Below are 23,351 nucleotides of genomic sequence, written 5' to 3'. Positions count from 1 at the left end.
ATGGAGCTGGCGACGGTTGTACAGATTGCATTACTGGTAAGTGAAGTTTATATCTTGTTACGTTGCAACTCCCTGCTAACATCTAAGTCAAATAGAGTTACAAAGCTACACCAATGTGACAGAAGGACTAAATTTATCCTTCATTAAGAGAACCATCACGACAAACATGTAAATTGTTGCACGGGAAAGTATCATAAGGTCCACATGTTACGTAATTACTATACAGGGCTGTCACAAACAGTCTGAAAAGCTTGAAGTATGTTGCAGGGTAGGTTGTGCTAAAAATAATTTTTAAGAAAAAAATTCTATACGTTTCACTGATTCGCGTTATGTAACATTGAAGTTCGCCAATCAAGTTATTATATACGGAAATTCAAGCACGTGAACGCGCTAGAATGCGGCATGGCGCAGATATCTCTGGGTGTGTGAGTTACCACTTATTGAATTGCTCGTTACCAGTTGAACTGTGACTTTTTCGGAAGTGATAAACTGAAGTTAGTTGAGCAAAAGCTACGTTTGTACGGTCTGAGAAAACCAAATGAACAACACGTTTTGCGATTCCGCCTCTGGCAGGCTGCTTGAATTTGCGCCCACGGAATAATAATTGGCTGATTTCAATGATGCAACGTATCTAGTTTTTTCCTTCAGTTTTATTTCTCAGCACAACCTCCCATGCAACACCATTACAAACTTTTTAGACTTTTTCTGACCATCCTCTATAGCACTGCTTGAAATATCCTGTTTATTTTCATATGAACAATTTTACTCAAACAGATGCTGCTTTTTAGAAAATTTATTGACAGTCAGAACCAGTTCCTATTTATAATGAGATAATACCTTTCATAGGGAGATCGCTACCTTGACCCAATCCCAACAAACCTCTGATGTATATACTGCATCATTTGCTTTTAGACACTTTTTAGCAGGCAACCTGTTGGAATAACTCCACAAACACAATAGGAATAAGAGGTCAAGATACCTTACAAAAGATCGTATTTTACTTAAAATGAATTATTGAAAACAGCAACAGAACATTTTTTTTTTCAAACATGTGTGCTACACAAAATTTTATTGCAGAGGCCTGTTCCACAGATCAAATGTTATCGTTTGATATGCATAACAATAGTATTCCATTTAATCTTTATTTTAGTAATATTATAGTAAGTTTTGCTCTATTGTGTGTCTAACAGTACCATTGTAATTTCGACCCAGTTGAGTCAATATCTTAGAAACTTGCTTCACATAAACATCCAAGTGGTCCACTTACATTGGAGTTCACCTTCATTTAAGAATACGATAACTAACAATTGAGTTTCAAGTTATCTAGTAATTGTGATTTATAGACGGCCAAGTATGCCATACTTGTAATATATTTAGCTGTCAGTGTGTTCGTGTGATACATATTTTATGTTTGCAACATATATTGGATCCTTTTTAAAAAATAATTTATACTGCAACAGTCATTTGTTACTAACATTGTATCATCCCGATGCATTTTGGTAGCAAGCTGCATTCATCAAATTCATTTACAGTTACTTTTACATTGGAATTTATATGAAGTGAGGTCAGTTTCCTTTTTCGTGTGTGCCAGTGAGGTTATGTATCGAAAAAGCGCCTCCGCAGGAAGATGAACATGTTAGTGCACATTATGTGATAAGCATGACTGTTCATTTCGTTTGCGCATTTACTTAAATTTTTGTTGGTAATTTCCTTATCTGGGACACAGAACACAATGACAAGTATATCACAGCTTAACACTTTTACAATCATTTGTTTACTTCAATCCAAAGAGTCTTAATATCTAAGATAAACTAGTTTGCTGCTAAAACAGTCATGTACAGTGAAGATCATTTATATCAAAATGTATTTATGTCATGGTACAAATTGAATATCTGCTGAAGATAACATTTTCAATGAAATAGGTCTTCCGCACAGGAGAAGCTTTTAAGGAAGTTAATATTATTACTTTCTGCCATGAGTGAATGTTTTCAATTCTTAATTTAAGTCCATTTGCTGTCCCTTGTTCATTTTATGAATGTACGAAGATCACGTACAATATCATGAAATGGGTGGCCTTTTTCTTATGTCTGTGGCTGATGCTGATTTATTTTAGTTGTTAGTGTGATAGGCATTTACATGTTTGTTATATCTTTTTTTCCCCAGTGTGGCTTACATAGAGGGCTTTTCAGATATTACATACTGATTCTAAGTTTTGATCTGTGTGTATGTTAATGTTGTGTCTCAACGTGTGTTGAAGTTCATTAACATCCATATGACATAGGTAAGTTTAATGTTGCGTCCATTGAAACTCTAATAGAATGTCAGGGCAATAACCACACAGAGTTTCCAAAGTTCTTTGTTTCACTCGTTGGTGATACCAACTAAAACAACCTAAAAACTTGAAAAGAAGCACTTCCAGATAAGACAACGACCAGAAAGATTTAAAAGATAAGTATTACAGCCACAAAAAAATTGTAGATCTGTCGCTCTTCAAATTTATGTTCAGCTTTGGGATTACGATCATTAATTATATCTTACTCCCACTTGTCTTCAAATTGTCTGATATTTTTTACTTCAATTGTAAAGCAATATCAGGCTATATAACTTTTTAAATTTTTTAAATTTACATGTCTAATTCCGTAAGACCAAATTGAGGAGCAAATCGCCAAAGACATGTAATGTATCAGAACATGTAACTGCAACACAAAAGTAATTACAGATAAAATAAAATGTTTAGAAACCCAAAAAAAACAAGCCAAAAGTTTATGTAAACGCAATCAACAATATAACACAGAAATAAGGTTAATTTCTCAAGGAACTTCTCGACAGAATAGCAGTGACCCATTAGGAAACTCTTCAGCTTCGATTTGAAAGTGCATGGATGGCTGCTAAGATTTTTGAATTCTTGTGGTAGCTTATTGAAAATGGATGCAGCAGTATACTCCACACCGTTCTGCACAAGAGTCACGGAAGTGCGATCCAAATGGAGAACTGTCCGTTTCTGAGCCAAAAATATCTTTTGAGGATGGGAAGAGTTACCCCAAAATATCATAAGCGAATGAGTATAAGCAGCGTAGGATACTTTTTGTGTCGAACTATCACTTACTCCAGATACCGATCGAATAGTACAAATGGCAGCATTAAGTCCTTGAACATGATCTTGAATGTGGGCTTTCCACGACTGTTTACTGTCTATCTAAACACCAAGAAATCTGAACTGTTCAGTTTCACTATTCATGTGCCCATTATGAAAATTAAAACGTCGGGTTTTGTTGAATTGTCTGTTAGAAAATATAAAAACTGAGCCTTACTGTGATTTAGCGTTAATTTATTTTCTATAAGCCATGAACTTATATCATGAACCGCACTATATGAAACAGTGCCAATGTTGCACACAACATCCTTTACTATATGATCCTTGTAATCAGCAAACAGAAATCACCCGAAATACTAGAGATATCATTTATGTAAATAAGGAACAGGAGAGGTCCTAGCACTGATCCCTGGGCCACGCCCCATTTGACCATGTCACACTCAGACCCCCACATCATAGCCATTCTCAACACTATGAATAATGACCTTTTGCTGTCTATTGTTAAAATAAGAGGTGAACCAATTGTGAGCAACCCCACTTATTCCATAATGGTCCAACTTCTGGAGCAATATTTTGTCATCAACACAATCAGACGCCTTAGTTAAATAAAACAAGATGTCTAGCGTTCGAAACCTTTTGTTTAATCCATTCAGTACCTCACGGAGAAAAGAGGAAACAGCAATTCCAGTTGTTAGTCCACTTCTAAAACTGAACTATAGATTTAATAGCAAATGATGTGGAATAAAATGATCGGCTATCCTTCCATAACAGCCTTTTCAACAACTTCAGCTGACACTGATGGCATAGAAATAGGTCTAAAATTGAAACTTCCTGGCAGATTAAAACTGTGTGCCCGACCGAGACTCGAACTCGGAAGCTTTGCCTTTCGCGGGCAAGTGCTCTCCCATCTGAGCTACCGAAGCACGACTCACGCCCGCTCCTCACAGCTTTACTTCTTCCAGTATCTCGTTCCTACTTTGCACACTTTACAGAAGCTCTCCTGCGAACCTTGCAGAACTAGAACTTCTTAAAGAAAGGATATTGCGGAGACATGGCTTAGCCACAGCCTGGGGGATGTTTCCAGAATGAGATTTTTTACTCTACAGCGGAGTGTGCGCTGATATAAAACTTCCTGGAAGATTAAAACTGTGTGCCCGACCTAGACTCGAACTCGGGACCTTTGCCTTTCGCGGGCAAGTCGTGCTTCGGTAGCTCAGATGGTAGAGCATTTGCCCGCGAAAGGCAAAGGTCCCGAGTTCGAGTCTCGGTCGGGCACACAGTTTTAATCTGCCAGGAAGTTTCATATCAGCGCACACTCCGCTGCAGAGTGAAAATCTCATTCTAGGTCTAAAATTGCCTTCATTATGCTTTTGCCCCTCTTTATAAAGCGGCTTTACTACTGGGTACTTTAATCGTTCAGGAAACGAACCATTCTTAAAAGAAAAATTACAAATATGGCTAAGCACAGGGCTAACGTGCGCAGAACGGTACTGTAATATTCTGCTAGGTACTCCATCATATCCATGAGAGACCTTAGTCTTCAGTGATTTAATGATTGACTCGATTTCCCACTTGCCAGTATCACAGAGGAGTATTTCAGACACCAGTCTCGGAAAGGCCTTTTCCAATAGAGTTATATGGTTCCCAGTAGAAATGAAGTTTTTCTTTATTTGAGCAGCAATTCTCAGAAAGTGATTGTTAAATACGGTACATATGTCTGGTTTATCAGTAACAGAATTTTTTTTACTACGAACTAACTTTATATCGTTGACCTTGTGCTTCTGACCAGCGACTTCCTTAACAACTGACCATATGGCTTTAATTTTATCCTGTGAATTAGCTATTCTATTTACGTACTACATATTCTTCGCCTTCCTCAAATTTTTTTAAGAACATTACAGTTCTGTTTGTCGTGGGCTTCTGTAGCTCGACTGTGACTACTTCTAACATTTTGATACAATTCCCACTTTTTTCTAGATGGTATCCTTATCCCACTAGTCAGCCACCCAGGCTGCCTTTTACTGCTAGTACCTTCTTTAGAACGTTCTGATGGAAGGCAACTTTCTGTGAGCATCATGTGATGAAGAAAGCATTGAATTTGTCATCTATGTTATCGGCACTATAAATGTCCTGCCGCTCTTGTTGATTAACGAGGTTTAAAAATCTCTCTATTGCCGTTGGATTAGCTTTCATACATAGTTTGAAATTATATATAACAATTGTTTGAGAACAAAAAACTTTTAGTATTAAAATTTGTGCATCACGGTCTGAAAGGCGTTTTACCCTTTTACTAACACAATGCCCATATGGTAATGAAGATTGAATAAAAATATTGTCAGTGGCTGTGCTACTGTTCACCTTCAGGCTGGTTGAAAAAAAAACACAGTCTGCATCAGATGATATGAATTTAGGAGGTCTTCTAACATCCATTTTCTTGCACAATCATGTACAAAATTAATATTGAAGTCACCACATATAGCTAATTTTTGTTTGTTCCTATGAAGTGAACCTAGAACCCTCTCCTGCTTGAGGAGAAATGATCTGAAGTCAGAGGTAGGGGACCTAGAAACAACAACAGTTAGAAGTTTAGTTTCAAGAAATTCAATTGCCCTTGCACAACATTCAAATACGTGTTCAGTGCACGTATAATGACTCAAATGGAAGTTTTTTTACGTACATGGCGAATCCGCCACTCCTCAAAGAATTCCCTGAAGAACAGCCAGCTAATCTTTAGCCATATAAAGGAAGCCTCTGAATTGTCAAATTACGAGTATTTAAGTGGTGCTTCGATATACCAATAATGTCGGAGTGAACATCTATAATCAGTTTTGAAGGTGATTCTTTTCTTAGAGATAGTTACTTTAAGCAGGTATACCTCTTAGCTGACTTCAGTCTAAAAAAGGTGCAGCTCTAACACCAACTACCACAGGAACTTTTCCATGAGTGATCCCGCCCATTACACTTACCCAAAAGCTTTGCCAGCCTCCCCTTCCCATACCTATTGAGGTGCATGCCATGCCTAGTGAAACCCGATCTATTGATAGACACAACTGGCATCACTGCAGTATGAGCCATGTCCTCCACCATCAGCGCCTTCTCCAGCCCATGTTAACACATGTAACAGCAGCATTAAGATGAGGCCATTCATGACGCTGAAACAGCTGCACGAACTGCACAGTAGTGCTACCAGTTTGAGTAGCTATCTTTACCAGGCCACCACCTACATCACACTCTTCGTCCCTGCCAAGACTATCTAAGTTCCACCCACAATTACTACCTGATCATCTTTCGTAAAATTACTACTTAACTCCCCTGTGTTGTCAGTTACCTGACCCAACGCTGCTCTAGGCTTCACAATGCTTGTGACCTGGTACTCACTATCCAACACTTCCTGCAACTTCTGGCCCACACCTCTGCCATGCGACTACCTAGCAGCAGAACCTTCTTTTTTCTATTAGAATTTGCAACTGACTTAGGCTTCCTAACTACTGAGGGCTACTGCATGTTTCCTACAACTACAGATACAAAAGGCTCCTCTCCATTAAACTCTGACAGTCGCTCAAATCTATTGGTTACACGCAAAGTACAACTGTCTAAATATCTCCTTCTCCTAGCTGCCTTTTTAACAATTGCCAGTTGAGTATGTAATTAGTGTGTGTACAATCCAGTTAAACGTGGCTTAAAGCATAGCCAATATGCAAGCTGTGCAATAGTTTTGTTCCAATGACCGCTAATATAAAGTTTCCGGAATCACACTTTGAGTATCATTTCGATGACAGAACTGTGAGACACACTGGAACTGCTGTGGATTGTTGTGAAACACTGTGTAGAGCTCATACGTTCCCCACTTGCAGCTGCTGAGTGCCGTCCGCACCAGTCCGGCAGTCACCACGCCAGAGGTGTCTCCGTGGGCAATCACCACGCCGGAGCTGTCCACCGTCACCCCGTGGGCAATCTGCACGGCATCTAATGAGACCATCTGCACCAGCGACTGCTCGCAGGTGAGTTTGCTGTTTCCGACGGGTTTTAGATGGTCAAGTCTGGTGCAAAGTAAACTGGCCAATGAGCAGAGATACTGGACTGCTGTGTAAGTTCGTAGCGTTTTCCCGTAAGATTAATAAACACAAAGGGTACACATAACCGAAACCTTAGCCAAAGGTAATGGCTTTTCCTTCACTAATTACAAGTCTACCAACCCTGGGATAACTTTTCGAGTCCGCGTCTGTAGAAATCACATGGTTTTGAGACGAAAAACTGGTTGAGCCATGTTCGGAGGGCATTTTCATCTAGGAAGCAAATTCTTTGGAGATTGCTCGATAGAGAACGGAGAAGATGAAAATCTGAGGGCGCAAGACCGGTGAATAACCAGCCAAAGTCCTGTATAGTGTTTTTTGTCACTTTGTCAGAATGCGGGCGGGTGTTGTGGAGAATCATCACTTCACGCAGTCATCCTGGTCGTTGCTCTTGCTTTGCGTCTGCAAAGACGTCTCAGTTATTGACCTTAAATGTCAGCTGTGATGATTATACGTCAGGGCAGCAACTCGTAATACTCCATGCCATCGCTGTTCCACCAGATGCATAACATTACCTTTTGTGGATGCTCGCGTCTTTGTACAGGGAGCTGATGCTTTGTTTGGGATTAACCATTCCTTTCTTTTCCTTTTGTTAGCATAAAGACACCATTTCTCTTCAATAGCGACACGGGATGAGAATGGTCGGTGTTGTTCAAGAGCCAATTGATGACGAGGAAACAGAGATGCACTTATTGGCACCTGTTGATTTTTGTGATTTTGGCTTAGAGCATGCGGTACCCGTACACCTGATTTTTGAACCTTCTCCAGTGCAAGCAAATGTCGCACGGTGGTGGAATGATCACATCTCGCAGTTCTCGAGTGCTTTTAAACCATAATAAAACCCAAAAGGTTTTCATGACTGTGGAGAGTCGTTAATGTCAAAACGGTCCTCCTTAAAAGTACAAAACATTTTTATGCTGTGCTTTGTTAAATGGCATTGTTCCCATAGACGGTGCAAATGTTTCTGGCTGCCTCCGTTGCTTTCACCCCTACGTGAACTCAAACGGAAAAATAAGCCGGAAAAGTTTCGATTTCTACACTTGGTATTCCATTTTGTAGCGTTCACAGCTACGCTCATAATCTACAAATGAGAAAATGGAAGTACGTAAACTCAAATAGCAACAGTGAACTACAAATAAAAAAATGAAAGGCGATAAATAAACCTATAGCAACCGAAATACCAACATGAAAAATGAAAACATTACTTGTGCTCTAACCTAACACATTCTCGACCTGAGCGCAGTGGGAGCCTATTCCTCTGTGTCAAAGAGGCGGCAACGCCAGTTGCCTGTCGCCTGCTGCCCCGTGTGCTGATGTGAAAAAAAAACATGTTGCTTGCCGTTTTAGTCAAGTTTAGTGTTGTCTCCTTCAAAGTAGTTCCATTCTGATTGCACACACTTTTTCCAGCGCTTCTACCATTGGTGGTAACATTTGAGGAACTCATCTTCTGTAATATCCTCAAAGACCCTCGTCACAGCTTTTTGACATCATGTGTTGTTTGAAAATGGTGTCCCTTGACCGCCGTTTTAACTCTTGGAAATAGATAAAAGTCGCACGGAGTGATATATGGCGAATATGGTGGCTGTGGTAGAACTGAAATTTGTTTTGAGGTTAAAACTTGCTGTACTGACAGAGCAGAATGGGATGGCGCATTATCGTGATGCAGAATCCAATTAGTAGCGGCCACAGCAAGTATCTGTACGATGACGGTATCGATTTTGAAATTCTATAGTTTTCAGATTATTAGTGTACCTATATATGCTGTTAGTACGATCATTAGGAGACTCGATAGCTGTAGATTATACACTCCTGGAAATTGAAATAAGAACATCGTGAATTCATTGTCCCAGGAAGGGGAAGCTTTATTGACACATTCCTGGGGTCATATACATCACATGATCACACTGACAGAACCACAGGCACATAGACACAGGCAACACAGCATGCACAATGTCGGCACTAGTACAGTGTATATCCACTTTTCGCAGCAATGCAGGCTGCTATTCTCCCATGGAGACGATCGTAGAGATGCTGGATGTAGTCCTGTGAAACGGCTTGCCATGCAATTTCCACCTGGCGCCTCAGTTGGACCAGCGTTCGTGCCGGACGTGCAGACCGCGTGAGACGACGCTTCATCCAGTCCCAAACATGCTCAATGGGGGACAGATCCGGAGATCTTGCTGGCCAGGGTACTTGACTTACACCTTCTAGAGCACGTTGGGTGGCACGGGATACATGCGGACGTTGCATTGTCCTGTTGGAACAGCAAGTTCCCTTGCCGGTCTAGGAATGGTAGAACGATGGGTTCGATGACGGTTTGGATGTACCGTACACTATTCAGTGTCCCCTCGACGATCACCAGAGGTGTACGGCCAGTGTAGGAGATCGCTCCCCACACCATGATGCCGGGTGTTGGCCCTGTGTGCCTCGGTTGTATGCAGTCCTGATTGTGGCGCTCACCTGCACGGCGCCAAACACGCATACGACCATCATTGGCACCAAGGCAGAAGCGACTCTCATCGCTGAAGACGACACGTCTCCATTCGTCCCTCCATTCACGCCTGTCGCGACACCACTGGAGGCGGGCTGCACGATGTTGGGGCGTGAGCGGAAGACGGCCTAACGGTGTGCGGGACCGTAGCCCAGCTTCATGGAAACGGTTGCGAATGGTCCTCGCCGATACCCCAGGAGCAACAGTGTCCCTAATTTGCTGGGAAGTGGCGGTGCGGTCCCCTACGGCACTGCGTAGGATCCTACGGTCTTGGCGTGCATCCGTGCGTCGCTGCGGTCGGGTCCCAGGTCGACGGGCACGTGCACCTTCCGCCGACCACTGGCGACAACATCGATGTACTGTGGAGACCTCACGCCCCACGTGTTGAACAATTCGGCGGTACGTCCACCCGGCCTCCCGCATGCCCACTATACGCCCTCGCTCAAACTCCGTCAACTGCACATAGGTTCACGTCCACGCTGTCGCGGCATGCTACCAGTGTTAAAGACTGCGATGGAGCTCCGTATGCCACGGCAAACTGTCTGACACTGACGGCGGCGGTGCACAAATGCTGCGCAGTTAGCGCCATTCGACGGCCAACACCGCGGTTCCTGGTGTGTCCGCTGTGCCGTGCGTGTGATCATTGCTTGTACAGCCCTCTCGCAGTGTCTGGAGCAAGTATGGTGGGTCTGACACACCGTTGTCAATGTGTTCTTTTTTCCATTTCCAGGAGTGTATGTTCTGCGATATAAGCAGTTTTGCAAAGCGTTCAACTGTAGAACTCTACCTATCTATGGAATGATGACTGGTAGCAAAAGGGATCTCCACCACTACATCTGTATACATACATACTTCGCAAGCCACTGTACGGTACATGGCGGAGTATACCATGTACCACTAACAGTAACTTCCTTTCCCGTTCCACTGGCTAATACAGGGTGAGTCACTAACTATTGCCACTTGCCACATAGAATAACTCCATATGTATCATAGTAGCTGAATAGTTTGTGGGACAAATGTTGCATAGGACAACGGGGGCCATAATATGACGTTCGCTTTTTGTTGCTAGGCGGGGTCGCCTCAGAGATATGAAGGTCAACTTTGTTTTTTTTTAAATGGGATGCTATAGTTAGGTACTTATTTTCTGATCGCGGCTATCGAGACTAATCCAATGACGTGTAACGGTAAGGTCTTTGAAGTTCAACGAAGGTCAAAAAGGTGGCATTAACGTCCATTTACGGAAGGTGTTTGAAGTGAAGGCCATTGGTATGAATGCAGTGCTGCAGTCTTCTTATCATGGATTGAGCGGTATTCCTTATCACTTCAGGACTTATCAAAGCATATGTGCTGACAATTCTCTTTCATATATCGATTAATATTAAATATTTGCCAAATACGGCGTGTCCATCTAAAGTGACAATGACGTGTAAACACCATTCGACGGTTTCGCAATACAAAACTAATAGGTTCGGTAAGACTAGTATCGTCGAATCAAGCGAATGTGAATGATGTATTCCTTCGAAGAACAAGTCGATATTCTTCTCATTTACGGAGAATGCCAACGAATTTCAGTGAGAGCTAGAGACTTATACGCTGAATGATATCCTCAACGTACTCATCCTACATGTCCTACATTAAAATACAATTGATATTCTTGCTCTACGATTCGAGATCCTTGTGTTAGTTCGCTTCAAATCCCAAGAGAATCTGGCATGAACCAGAGTACTATTGTTCATGTTCTGCATCGCCATAAATATCATCCTTACCGTATCAGTCTCCACCAGGAATTAACTGGTACGGATTGTATGCGTCGCACTAAATTCTGCCGATGGGCTCAACTTCAGATTCAGATGGATTACACATTTATTAATTTGATTTTATTTACTGACGAGGTTACATTCACGAATAATGGAAATGTTAATTTGCATAACATGTATTACTAGGCAACTGAAAATCCATGCTGGCTGCGGTACGTTGCACACCAAAAACCGTGGTCGGTGAATGTACGGTGTGGGATTCTGGAGGACAGAACTATAGACCCCTATTTCACCGAAGGAGATCATAATGGTAGGAAGTCCACCACAATCCTGCAAGAAACAGTAAGTCTCTTATAGGAAGAAATACCTTTAGGAACAAGCGACATAATGTGATATCCAGACGATGGGTGTCCGGCACATTTTCCGCTGAAGGCTAGAAATGAGTTGCAGAGACAATTCCCAAATCGTTGGACTGGACGCGGAGGAGATGTGTCGTGGGCGGCTGGTTCACCAGAGTAGACGCCTTTGGATTTTTTTCTTGTGGGGATTCGTAAAAGACATTGTTTATAAAGACATTCCAACTACACCTGAAGATATGTGAGAGAGAATTGTCAGAGCAAGTGTTTCGATAAGTGCCGATATGATCAGTAATACCATTCAATCCCTGATAAGAAGATTGCAGCACTGCATTGATACCAATGGTCATTTCTTCGAACCCCTTCCTTAAATGGACGTTCATGTCACCTTTCTGACCTTCGCTGACCTTTAAAGACCTTACTGTTACGCATCATTGATTCGTCTCGATAGCCGCTATCATAAAATAAGTACCAAACTATAGAATCACTTAAAAAAAATAAAATTAACCTTCATATCTCTGAAGCGACACCACCTAGCAACAAGAAACCAACGTCATTCACTACTACCCATAAAAATTGCTACACCAAGAAGAAATGTAGATGATAAACGGGTATTCATTGGACAAATATATTATACTAGAACTCACATGTGATTACATTTTCGCGCAATTTGGGTGCATAGATCCTGAGAAATCATTACCCAGAACAACAACCTCTGGCCGTAATAACGGCCTTGATACGCCTGGGCATTGAGTCAAACAGAGCTTGGATGGCGTGTACAGGTACAGCTGCCCATGCACTTCAACACGATACCACAGTTCATCAAGAGTAGTGACTGGCGTATTGTGACGAGCCAGTTGCTCGGTCACCATTGACCAGACGTTTTCAATTGATGAGAGATCTAGAGAATGTGCTGGCCAGGACAGCAGTCGAATATTTTCTGTATTCAGGAAGGCCCGCACAGGACCTGCAACATGCGGTCGTGCATTATCCTGCTGAAATGTAGGGTTTCGCAGAGATCGAATGAAGGGTAGATCCAGGGGTCGTAACAGATCTGAAATGTAACGTCCACTGTTCAAAGTGCCGTCAATGCGAACAAGAGGTGACCGAGACGTGTAACCAATGGCACCCCATACCATCATGCCGGGTGATACATACGCCAGTATGGCGATGACGAATACAAGCTTCCAATGTGCGTTCACCGCGATGTCGCCAAACACGGATGCGACCATCATGATGCTGTAAACAGAACCTAGTTACATAAAAAAATGACGTTTTGCCATTCGTGCTCCCAGGTTCGTCGTTGAGTACACCATCGCATGCACTCCTGTCTGTGATGCAGCGTCAAGGGTAACCGCAGCCGTGGTCTCCGAGCTGATAGTCCATGCTGCTGCAAACGTCGTCGAACTGTTCGTGCAGATGGTTGTTGTCTTGCAAACGTCCCCATCTGTTTACTCAGGGATTGAGACGTGGCTGCACGATCCGTTACATCCATGCGGATGAGATGCCTGTCTTCTGGACTGCTAATGATACGAGGCCGCTGGGATCCAGCACGGCGTTCCGTATTACCCTCCTGAACCCACCGAATCTATATTCTGCTAACAGTCATTGGATCTCGACCAACGGGAGCACCAATGTCGAGATACGATAAACCGCAATCGCGATAGGCTACAATCCGACCTTTATCAAAGTCGGAAACGTGATGGTACGCATTTCTCCTCCTTACTCGAGATATCACAACAACGTTTCACCAGCCAACGCCGGTCAACTGCTGTTTGTGTATGAGAAATCAATTGGAAACTTTCCTCATGTCAGCACGTTGTAGATTCGCCACCGGCGTCAACCTTGTGTGAATGCTCTGGAAACCTGATCATTTGCATACCACAGCATCTTCTTCCTGTCAGTTAAATTTCGCTCCTGTAGAACGTCATTTCGTGGTGTAGTAATTTTAATGGCCAATAGTGTAGTATCCGCAGTAACTGAGAGGTTTATACCAAATAAACTAACAAACGACGGAGCTGATCCTCCTTGGTACACAAAACGGGTTAGAACACTGTTGCAGAAACAACGAAACTAACATGCCAAATTTAAACACACGCAAAATCCCCAAGTTTGGCGAACCTTTACAAAAGCTCGAAACTTTGCGCGAAGTTCATTGCGAGACGTCTATAACAGTTTCCACAACGAAACTTTGCCTCGAAACCTGGCAGAAAATCCAAAGAGATTCTGGTCGGATGTGAAGTATGTTAGCGATGCCTTCTCTGCGTGATAATAATGGAGATACTATCGAAGACAGTGCTGTCAAAGCAGATTTACTAAACACAGCCTTCCGAAATGCCTTCACAAAAGAAGACGAAGTAAATATTCCAGAATTCGAATCGAGAACAGCTGCCAACATGAGGAAAGTAGAAGTAAATATCCTCGGGGTAGTGAAGCAACTGAAATCACTTAATAAAAGCAAGTCTTTTGGTCCAGACTGTATACCAATTAGGTTCCCTTCGGAGTATGATGATGCATTAGCTTCATACTTAACAATCATGTACAACCGTTCGCTCGAAGGAAGATGCGTACCCAAAGACTGGAAAGTTGCACAGATCACACCAATACTCAAGAAAGGTAGTAGGAGTAATCCACTAAATTACAGGCCCATATCGTTAACGTCGATATGCAGCAGGATTTTAGAACATATATTGTGTTCGAACATTATGAATTACCTCGAAGGAAACGGTCTATTGACACACAGTCATCATGGGTTTAGAAAACATCGTTCCTGTGAAACACAACTAGCTCATTATTCACATGAAGTGCTGAGTGCTATTGACAAGGAATTTCAGATCGATTCCGTATTCCTGGATTTCCGGAAAGCTTTTGACACTGTACCACACAAGCTGCTCGTAGTAAAATTTCGTGCTTGTGGAATATCGTCTCAATTATGTCACTGGATGGTACGCATTTCTCCTCCTTACACGAGGCATCACAACAACGTTTCACCAGGCAACGCCGATCACCTGCTGTTTGTGTATCAGAAATCAGTCGGAAACTTTCCTCATGTCAGCACATTGTAGGTGTCAGCACCGGCGCCAACCTTGTGTGAATGTTCTGAAAAGCTAATCATTTGCATATCACAACATCCTCTTCCTGTCGGTTAAATTTAGCGTCTGTAGCACGTCATCTTCGTCGTGTAGCAATTCTAATGGCCAGTAGTGTATTATGGCCCCTGTTGTCCCATGCAACATTTGTCCCACAAACGTTTCAGCTCCTATGATAATTTCAGAGTTATACTTGGTAGCAATAGTTAGTGACTCGCCCTGTATATTGAGGGAAGACGACTGTCTATAAGCGTTTGTACAGTCCCTAATTCAGTTCATCCTATCTTCATTGTCTTTACGTGAAATGTACATGGGTGGCGGTAGGATCGTTCTGCAATCGGCCCCAAATGCCGGTTCTCTTAATTCCCACAATAGTGTCTTGTTAAAAAAAAGTCGCTTTTCCTGAAGCGATTCCCATTTAAGTTCATGAAATATTTCCGATAAAATTACATGCTAAGCGAACCTACCGGTAACAAATCTATCAGCTTGCCTCTGAAGTGCTTGGATGTCTTCCTTTAACCCGAACTGGAGGGGATCCCAAACACTCGAGCAGTACTCAAGAATGGATAGCTGTAGGGTTCCTTATGCTGTCTCCTTTGCAGATGAGCTACACTTTTCCAAAATTCTCCCAATAAACTGAAGTGGACCACCACCTTCCCTACTACCAAGCTGATATGCTTGTTCCATTTCGTATCTCTTTGAAACGTTACGACTAGATATTTACTCGACGTGACTGTACCAATCGGCACACTAATGATGCTGTAACCGAATGTTACAGCTTTTTTCTCTAATCATCCACAGTGATTTGCGTTTTTCTACAACTAGGCCCAGCTACAATTCAGAACATCAATTGCAAATTCTGTCACAGTATCCTGTATCCTTCTACAGTTACTCAGCAATGACACCTTCCTATATCCACAGCTTCGCCAGCAAACAGCCGTAAATTTCTGCCCATCCTGACTGTCAGACCATTACTGTATACAGTGGTCCTATCACATTTACCCGAGGCGCTTCTAACAATACCCTTGCTTCTGACGAACACTCGTCGTCGATTTCTGGGTTCTGGTCTCTACTACTTAAGAGGTCTTCGAGATGTTCACATACGAGGTGCGACAATGAAGTAATGAGGCTGATATGAAAAAAATGTTGCTTTCCGTTTTAGTCAAGTTTAGTGTTGTCTCCTTCAAAGTAGTTCCCTTCTGATTGCACACACTTTTTCCAGCGCTTCTGCCATTGGTGGTAACATTTCTGGAACTCATCTTCTGTAATATCTTCCAAGACCCTCATCACAGCTGTTTGGCATCATGTGTTGTTTGAAAATGGTATCCCTTGACCGCCGTTTTGACTCTTGGAAATAGATAAAAGTCGCAAGGAGCGATATATGGCGAATATGGTGGCTGTGGTAGTACTGAAATTTGTTTTGAGGTTAAAACTTGCTGTACTGACAGAGCAGAATGGGATGGCGCATTATCGTGATGCAGAATGCAATTATCAGCGATGTTGGCACGGACAAGAAGAACTCTTTTACGAAGTCTTTCTAAAATTTCTTTGTAGTAATATTGGTTAACTGTTTGTCCAGGAGGCATCCACTCTTTATGAACAAATCCCTTGGAATCAAATTCGTTCTGCCTTCACTAAACATTTTATCCCAACGAAAAACTTGAGCTTTTGACATAACCTCCTCTCCAAAAGCCTTCTGAAGCTTGTCGTCGTGTTTTCACCCAATTTAACGCAAAAAGAAATGGCATACCGCTGCGTAATATTATGCGGTTCCATTTCCGTGACGAGAGACACAAACACGTGTTAACTTATTACAGCACAACTCATGACTGAGCAGTTGCATCGATGTGCCGCTTGGACTAGAAGCAGCTTATAGACCAAAGTCAAAGATATTGTGCCTACGCAAGCCTGCAGGATTGCCACATCTTGCAAAGAAAATCAGTCTCATTACTTTATACCTCGTATCTGAGAACTTAATCCGAATGCTCGAACGTTCGTCAACAGCGTGACGTGGGGCACTGTGTGAAATGCTTTTCGGAAACCGAAGAACATGGAATCTGCTTCCAGCCCTTCATCCATGGTTCCCAGGATGTCATGTGAGAAACGGACAAGCTGGATTTTGCTTGGGCTCCGCTTTCTAAGTCTGTGCTGATTTGAGACAGAAGCTTTTCCATCTCGCGAAGTTTTGTTGTATTCGAACTCAGAATGTGTTCAGGAATTCATGAGGACGACGATATTAAGGATATTCGGGCCTGTTCTTTTACCCTTCTGATGTACAGTAGTCACCTGTGTTTTTCTCCAGTCGGTTGGGGCTTAGCACTGGAAGGTGAAGGACATACATCAAGTATGATTCAGCAGTTTACTGCGCTATGAGTTATGCTAATTTTTCTACTACAGCCTTGAAAGAAAAGAGTGCTTCAAAAATAGTATAGGTACGTGAAACACTGATATATAACGATTATTAAATAATAATTTCATGTTATGGGTTCAATATCAAGATACATACTTACATCGCATAACGACATCACCAGCAGCACCAAAAGAAAATGACAAAAGAATGTGACCGCAAACACTGCCCTAACGTTCCATGTATGTCATCAAGTGTTGAAATGCCCACAGTCTACACTCATATGCGTTTGCAGTCGTTCGCTCCAGCACCTTTGGGCGGACTGAAGAAGTACCTTATATATCATTGCAGATGTTACTGAAATGCTACGTTTTAAATCCTTTTGGGCATCGAAACTTGTACATAGATTTCAGCCTTGAGCTTGCCCTAGAGAAAAAAGTCTAGTGGTGTCGTATCTGGCGAACATGTGGGTCAGCTTGTAACATCTTCACATCCTATCCAGCATCCAGGAAAGACGTGGAAGAGCGCTTTCCAAGCCACAAGCTAATAGTGTGCTGGGCACCGATCGTGCTGGTACCACATTCATCTACGTATTCCAAGTGGTACTTACTCTACGAGAACCGTCTGTACTTTGGTAAGAAATTGTGTGTCTTAGCCCTTAAGTTTTCCTCGATGAAGTATGGTAATTTCGTAGTCTCCAATAATTGCACATCAAATGTTCACGCTCCACTGCCTCTGATGCTCAAGCTTGAACATCAAAAAGCGAAAGAAGTCCACGCGTCCTCTGCAGTCCCGCTGGTTAATCTGCTAGTGACGTTACACATGGTGTGGATGGAAACTGTCTGAGCAGGAATTAGGAACAACACTGGTCTGACTTATTCCAAAGGTACTTGCAGTTCCTCTTGGGCTTACACAGGGATTGTCGTCAATAGTTGACGCAACAACTGTTTCGTTCGCTCGTTTCAGGCTTGGTCCTTACTCTTTAAATAGTATTCCAGTGCTCTTAATATAAGAATATTTTACACGTTCGCAGAATTGTGATTCTAGCTGGCCATCTTATAACGCGATGCCTTTAAGCGTAAAACTCAACAACTGTTCTCTTCGTGTTGCTTCTCTGTTCTACATGAAGAAGTAGCATATCTAACTTCGCTTTGCTTCTGCGAGTTGTGTGAGAAAAGTAATGAAACTGGCAACACTGCAAGGGATCTGGAAACGCTATATTGTTTGGTTTATTTAGATCAGTGAGTTCATCCCTTCCAGATGCTCAGTCCGAGTTTCAGCTCCGTAGAGCCATCATGTGATTTTTGAGGGCGCCATCCGTCAAGTTGTGTTTTGTTGTGTGTCAAAAAAACGGAAAAGCGGAATTTAGAACAACGTTATGCAATCACGTTTTGTATTAAAGTTGGGGAATCCGCGAGTGTGACCTTTGAAAAGATGAATAAGCTCTATAGGGAACAATCCTTATCAAGAGCACAAATTTTCCGCTTGCAAAAATCGTTTTTGGAAGACCGAGAACACGTTGAAGATGAATCTCGCTCATGCAACCTTCAACTTCAAATACCGCCGAAAACATCAAACGTATGCTTGCTCTTGTGAGATCAGACCGACGTTTAACAATAAGGGTGATGTGTGACCTATTCAGCTTAAACATTTTCACTGTCCATCAAAGTTTGGACGGATATTTGCACAAACGAAAGGTGTATGCCAAAATGATGCTGAAAAACCACACAACTGAGGGCAATTGAAGAAATGGGTCCCTTGATATTCTTGAGAGGATTGCCAATGACCACGAATGGTTCAGCGTGTTATCACAAGTGATGAATCTGGTAGCTTTTAGTACGACCATGAGACAAAACGGCAAAGTGAGGAATGACACACTGAGACATCTCTTCGACCGAAAAAATCTCGAATGAGCAAATCAAAGATCACAACACTGCTGATTTTTTTCTGACAGTTGGCGAAAAGAGCACAAGAGTTTGTTCCTCCAGGACAAACCGTCAACCAAGTGTTTTGCAAAGATAGCCTTGAAAGGCTCAGGAAAAGAGTGAATCGAGTAAGATCGGACACTGCAGACAAGTGAATGTTGCATCATGACAACGCCCCATGTGACACAGCTACTTACACCACGGAACTTTTTACCTCAAAAGGCTTTTCCGTTTTTCCACAGTCGCCACCCAACCCCCTTCTCCCCATTCACCTGATCTGAGTCCTTGTGACTGTTTTCCTTCGCCGAAATTCCGAAACTGAAGATGTCTTAGAAACGTCGACGTGTCAGGAATCAAACGAATGTGACCGATATGTTGATACGTTAAAGGCCCTACCAGTTGTTGACGCCTTTCATCGCTGCTACCAAGACTGGGAACAACGACTCCGCCGGCCGAAGGGAACTACAATATCTGATCAAAAGTATCCGGACACCCCCCAAAAACATACGCTTGTCATATTAGGTGCATTGTGCTGCCAGCTACTCCCAGGCGCTCCGTATCAGCGACCTCAGTAGTCATTAGACATAGTGAGAGAGCAGAATGGGGCCTTCCGCGGAACTCATGGACTTCGAACGCGGTCAGGTGATTGGGTGTCACTTGTGTCATACGTCTGTAAGAGAGATTTCCCACTCTTAAACACCCATAGGTCCACTGTTTCCAATGTGATAGTGAAATGGAAATGTGAATGGACAAGTACAGCACAAAAGCGTACAGGTCGACCTCGTCTGTTGACTGACAGACTGCCGACTGTTGAATAGGGTCGTAATGTGTAATAAGCAGACATCTATCCAGACCACCACACAGGAATTCCACATTGCATCAGGATCCACTGCAAGTACTATGACGTTAGGCGGGAGGTGAGAAACCGTAGGTATCATGGCCGAGCAGCTGCTCATAAGCCACACATCACGCCGGTAAATGCCGAGCGACGCCTCGCTTGGTGTAAGGAGCGTAAACAATGGACGATTGAACAGTGGAAAAATGTGTTGTGGAGTGAAGAATAACTGTTCACAATGTGACGATCCGATGGGAGGTTGTGGGTACGGCGAATGCCCGGTGAACGTCATCTGCCAGCGTGTGTAATGCCAACAGTAAAATTCGGAAGCGGTGTTGTGGTGAGGCTGTGTTTTTCATGGAGGGTGTTTACACTCCTTGCTGTTTTGCGTGGCACTATCACAGCACAGGCCTTCATAAATGTTTTATGCGCCTTCTCGCTTCCCTCTGTTGAAGACCAATTCGGGGATGGCGGTTGCATCTTTCAACACGATCGAGCACCTGTTCATAATACACGGCCCGTGGCGGAGTGGTTACACAACAGTAACATCCCTGTAATGGACTGGCCTTCACAGAGTCCTGATCTGAATCCTACAAAACACCCAAAGGTGTTTTGGATCGCCTACTTTGTGCCAGGCCTCACCGACCGACATCGATACCTCTCCTGAGTGCAGTCCCCATGAAGAATGGTCTGCCATTCCCCAAGAAACCTTCCAACTCCTGATTGAACGTATGCCTGCGAGAGTGGAAGCTGTCATCATGGCTAAGGGTGGGCCAAAACCTTATTGAACTCGAGCAATACCGATGGAGTCTGCCACAAATTTGTAAGTCATTTTCAGGCAGGTGTCCGGATACTTTTGATCACACAGTGGACTTCGAGGTGGACAATATTGGTGTGTGGAAAAAATAAAAACTTTCGTAGACAAAAATAAGTCTCATTACTTTTCTCAGACACATCGTATAGTTTCAGACTAACCCGCACTCGACAAACTTGTGCGATGCAGGCAAAATGCAAGCTAGATTTCATCTGTGCCCATTTTTTTACAAGCATCGCGACTGTGAAACACTCTGTTTCCACCTTATCCGTTGTGGCCTGTTTCCATAATTGAAATCAAGGACTTCTGCCTAAGATAGATATTTGCTTAGTGTTTAAATGTGATAGATAGATCTAAATTTATAAATATTATAATTTTTAAAGAACTGCTAATTGGATTTTGAAGACTGTAAAGCCATTGAATTAATCTCTTTCACAACTACGACACTTAAATAGAAATTGCTATAATTTCTTAAAAAACGAATTTAACACCGATATCTGTACGTTTAATGTAACTTCGGTTAGTGAGAACTTTCTCAGAATTCATTTGGGTGAAAACAGAATCACGAATTCCTAAACAGTTCCGGAAAATTTTGAGGTGAAAGACATAGCTGAATTCCGACCTGTCAGACCAAATGTCTGCAGGTACCGTAAGGAAGAGCACCATTACAGAAGAAAAGAGATTATGTGGGGAGAGACAGTATTCTGACTTCGATTGTTCTGCTCCTGCCTCTCACCTTTTCTGTCACTCCACGCATTGTGGACTCTGTCAGAAGTCAAAACATTTGCAATCCAACCTATGATTTTTGTGGATGTTTGGCAGTGAATAAGTAAGTTTACTTAAATACTGCTCTCTGTAGTCCGTAATTGTAATGTTATACTTTTTTATCTCTGAGACTATGATGAAAAATTCCCAATTATACAGCCAAAGGAATGTTTGGTTTAAGGGGGCGGCAGATCACAGTGCAAAAGCACCAAATTACTGCGTACGAAATTTAAAATGATGATTCCTGATGTCTCACAGTAAATTAAAGAATTAAATTGAAGAAACCCTAAAAACGATTTTTCTCGTACTCAATTTCACCACGCTTCTATTAAGATCGTTACGTTAAGACGAACACAGAAGTCTCTAACGAACTTGTTAACAATGTTTAGTTCCAGAATTCGTAGGGTGTGTGCGCTCCACCAAATACGAAATACCACTGCCATTTTTATTTATTTTTTAAAAAGAGAGTTTTGTAACGTAGGTGATTGAAATAAATATTTCTATCAAACTAAGAATTATCTGCTGTTATTTTTTTAAAATTTATTACACTTCCTTACTGAATATTACTCTGTTTGTGCAGGTAATGATTTGCATAGGCGATCCTTCAACTGCGTACCTGCCTACGGTGGTGGAAACGTGCGACTCCAGTACGAAGTGCAGCTCAGAGCAGGCCGCTTGCGTTGCAGAACAGGACTCAGACTGTGCGGCGTAATGCTGGAAATAATAACTGTCGAAAAAATTAATAAATCACAATTTTCACGAACATTAATCTTGAAGAAGGTAGTGAATAAAAGTTATTAAAGCTGAACTGGTGTAATTCAGATTGTTTGAAAAAATGTTGGTGCGACCTTAACTTCTTTTCGTTGTTCACCTGCAGTTAATCCTTCTTATATGTTTCTTAACTATGGAAAGGCCAGAGAACACCAAGCATTTCTAATAACATGAAAGGTCAAAAAGTGATTCAGGTATACGCAGATTTCGAACTCTGAATGTTGTTTATTTCTTGACTTGAGGGTCCATCACACAATGCAGCTAAAAATCTTGCAGTGTATTGGCCCCCTCCCACAGTTTCTAGTGGGTGTTATACACGTTTGTTAACAATCAGAACACTATTACTTACAGTAATTCCGTTAATTACAATCAAAGAAGTTGATCTAAATTACAGAAAATTTTATCATTGAAAGACATGGAGTAGGATACAAGGTCAAATACACTACTGGCCATTAAAATTTCTACGCCACGAAGATGACGTGCTACAGACGCGAAATTTAACCGACCGGAAGAAGATGCTGTGATATGCAAATGATTAGCTTTTCAGAGCATTCACACAAGGTTGGCGCCGGAGGCGGAACCTACAACGTGCTGACATGAGGAAAGTTTCCAACCGATTTCACATACACAAACAGCAGTTGACTGGCGTTGCCTCGCGTTTCCGACTTTGATAAATCCTATTTCGATTGCGAATTATCGTATCGCGACATTGCTGCTCGCGTTGGTCGAGATCCAACGACTGTTAGCAGAACATGGAATCGGTGGGATCAGGAGGGCAATACGGAACGCTGTGCTGGATCCCAACGGCCTCGTATCACTAGCAGTCGAGATGACAGGCATCTTATCCGCATCGCTGTAACGGACCGTGCACCCACGTCTCGGTCCCTGACCCAACAGATGGGGACATTTGCAAGACAACAACTATCTGCACAAACAGTTCGACGACGTTTGCAGCAGCATGGACTATCAGCTCGGAAACCATGGCTGCCGTTACCCTTACGCTGCACCACAGACAGGAGCGCCGGCGATGGTGT

The 23,351-nt window shown here is 42.5% G+C and overlaps 1 protein-coding gene across 1 annotated transcript; it reads left to right on the top strand.

The window, feature by feature from the left end:
- Positions 1-22,258, top strand: LOC126267689 (uncharacterized). The gene is made up of 3 exons (XM_049972992.1): positions 1-36; positions 6,949-7,095; positions 22,127-22,258. The coding sequence occupies exons 1-3, from the start codon at positions 1-3 to the stop codon at positions 22,256-22,258; spliced, it is 315 nt and encodes a 104-aa protein (XP_049828949.1).
- Positions 22,259-23,351: the final 1,093 nt, after the last annotated feature.

The sequence above is a fragment of the Schistocerca gregaria genome, chromosome 4 (assembly GCF_023897955.1).
Source record: "Schistocerca gregaria isolate iqSchGreg1 chromosome 4, iqSchGreg1.2, whole genome shotgun sequence".
Taxonomy (NCBI): domain Eukaryota; kingdom Metazoa; phylum Arthropoda; class Insecta; order Orthoptera; family Acrididae; genus Schistocerca; species Schistocerca gregaria.
The sequence above is the reverse complement of the archived record's forward strand: the minus strand, read 5'-3'. Positions and strand labels throughout refer to the sequence as shown.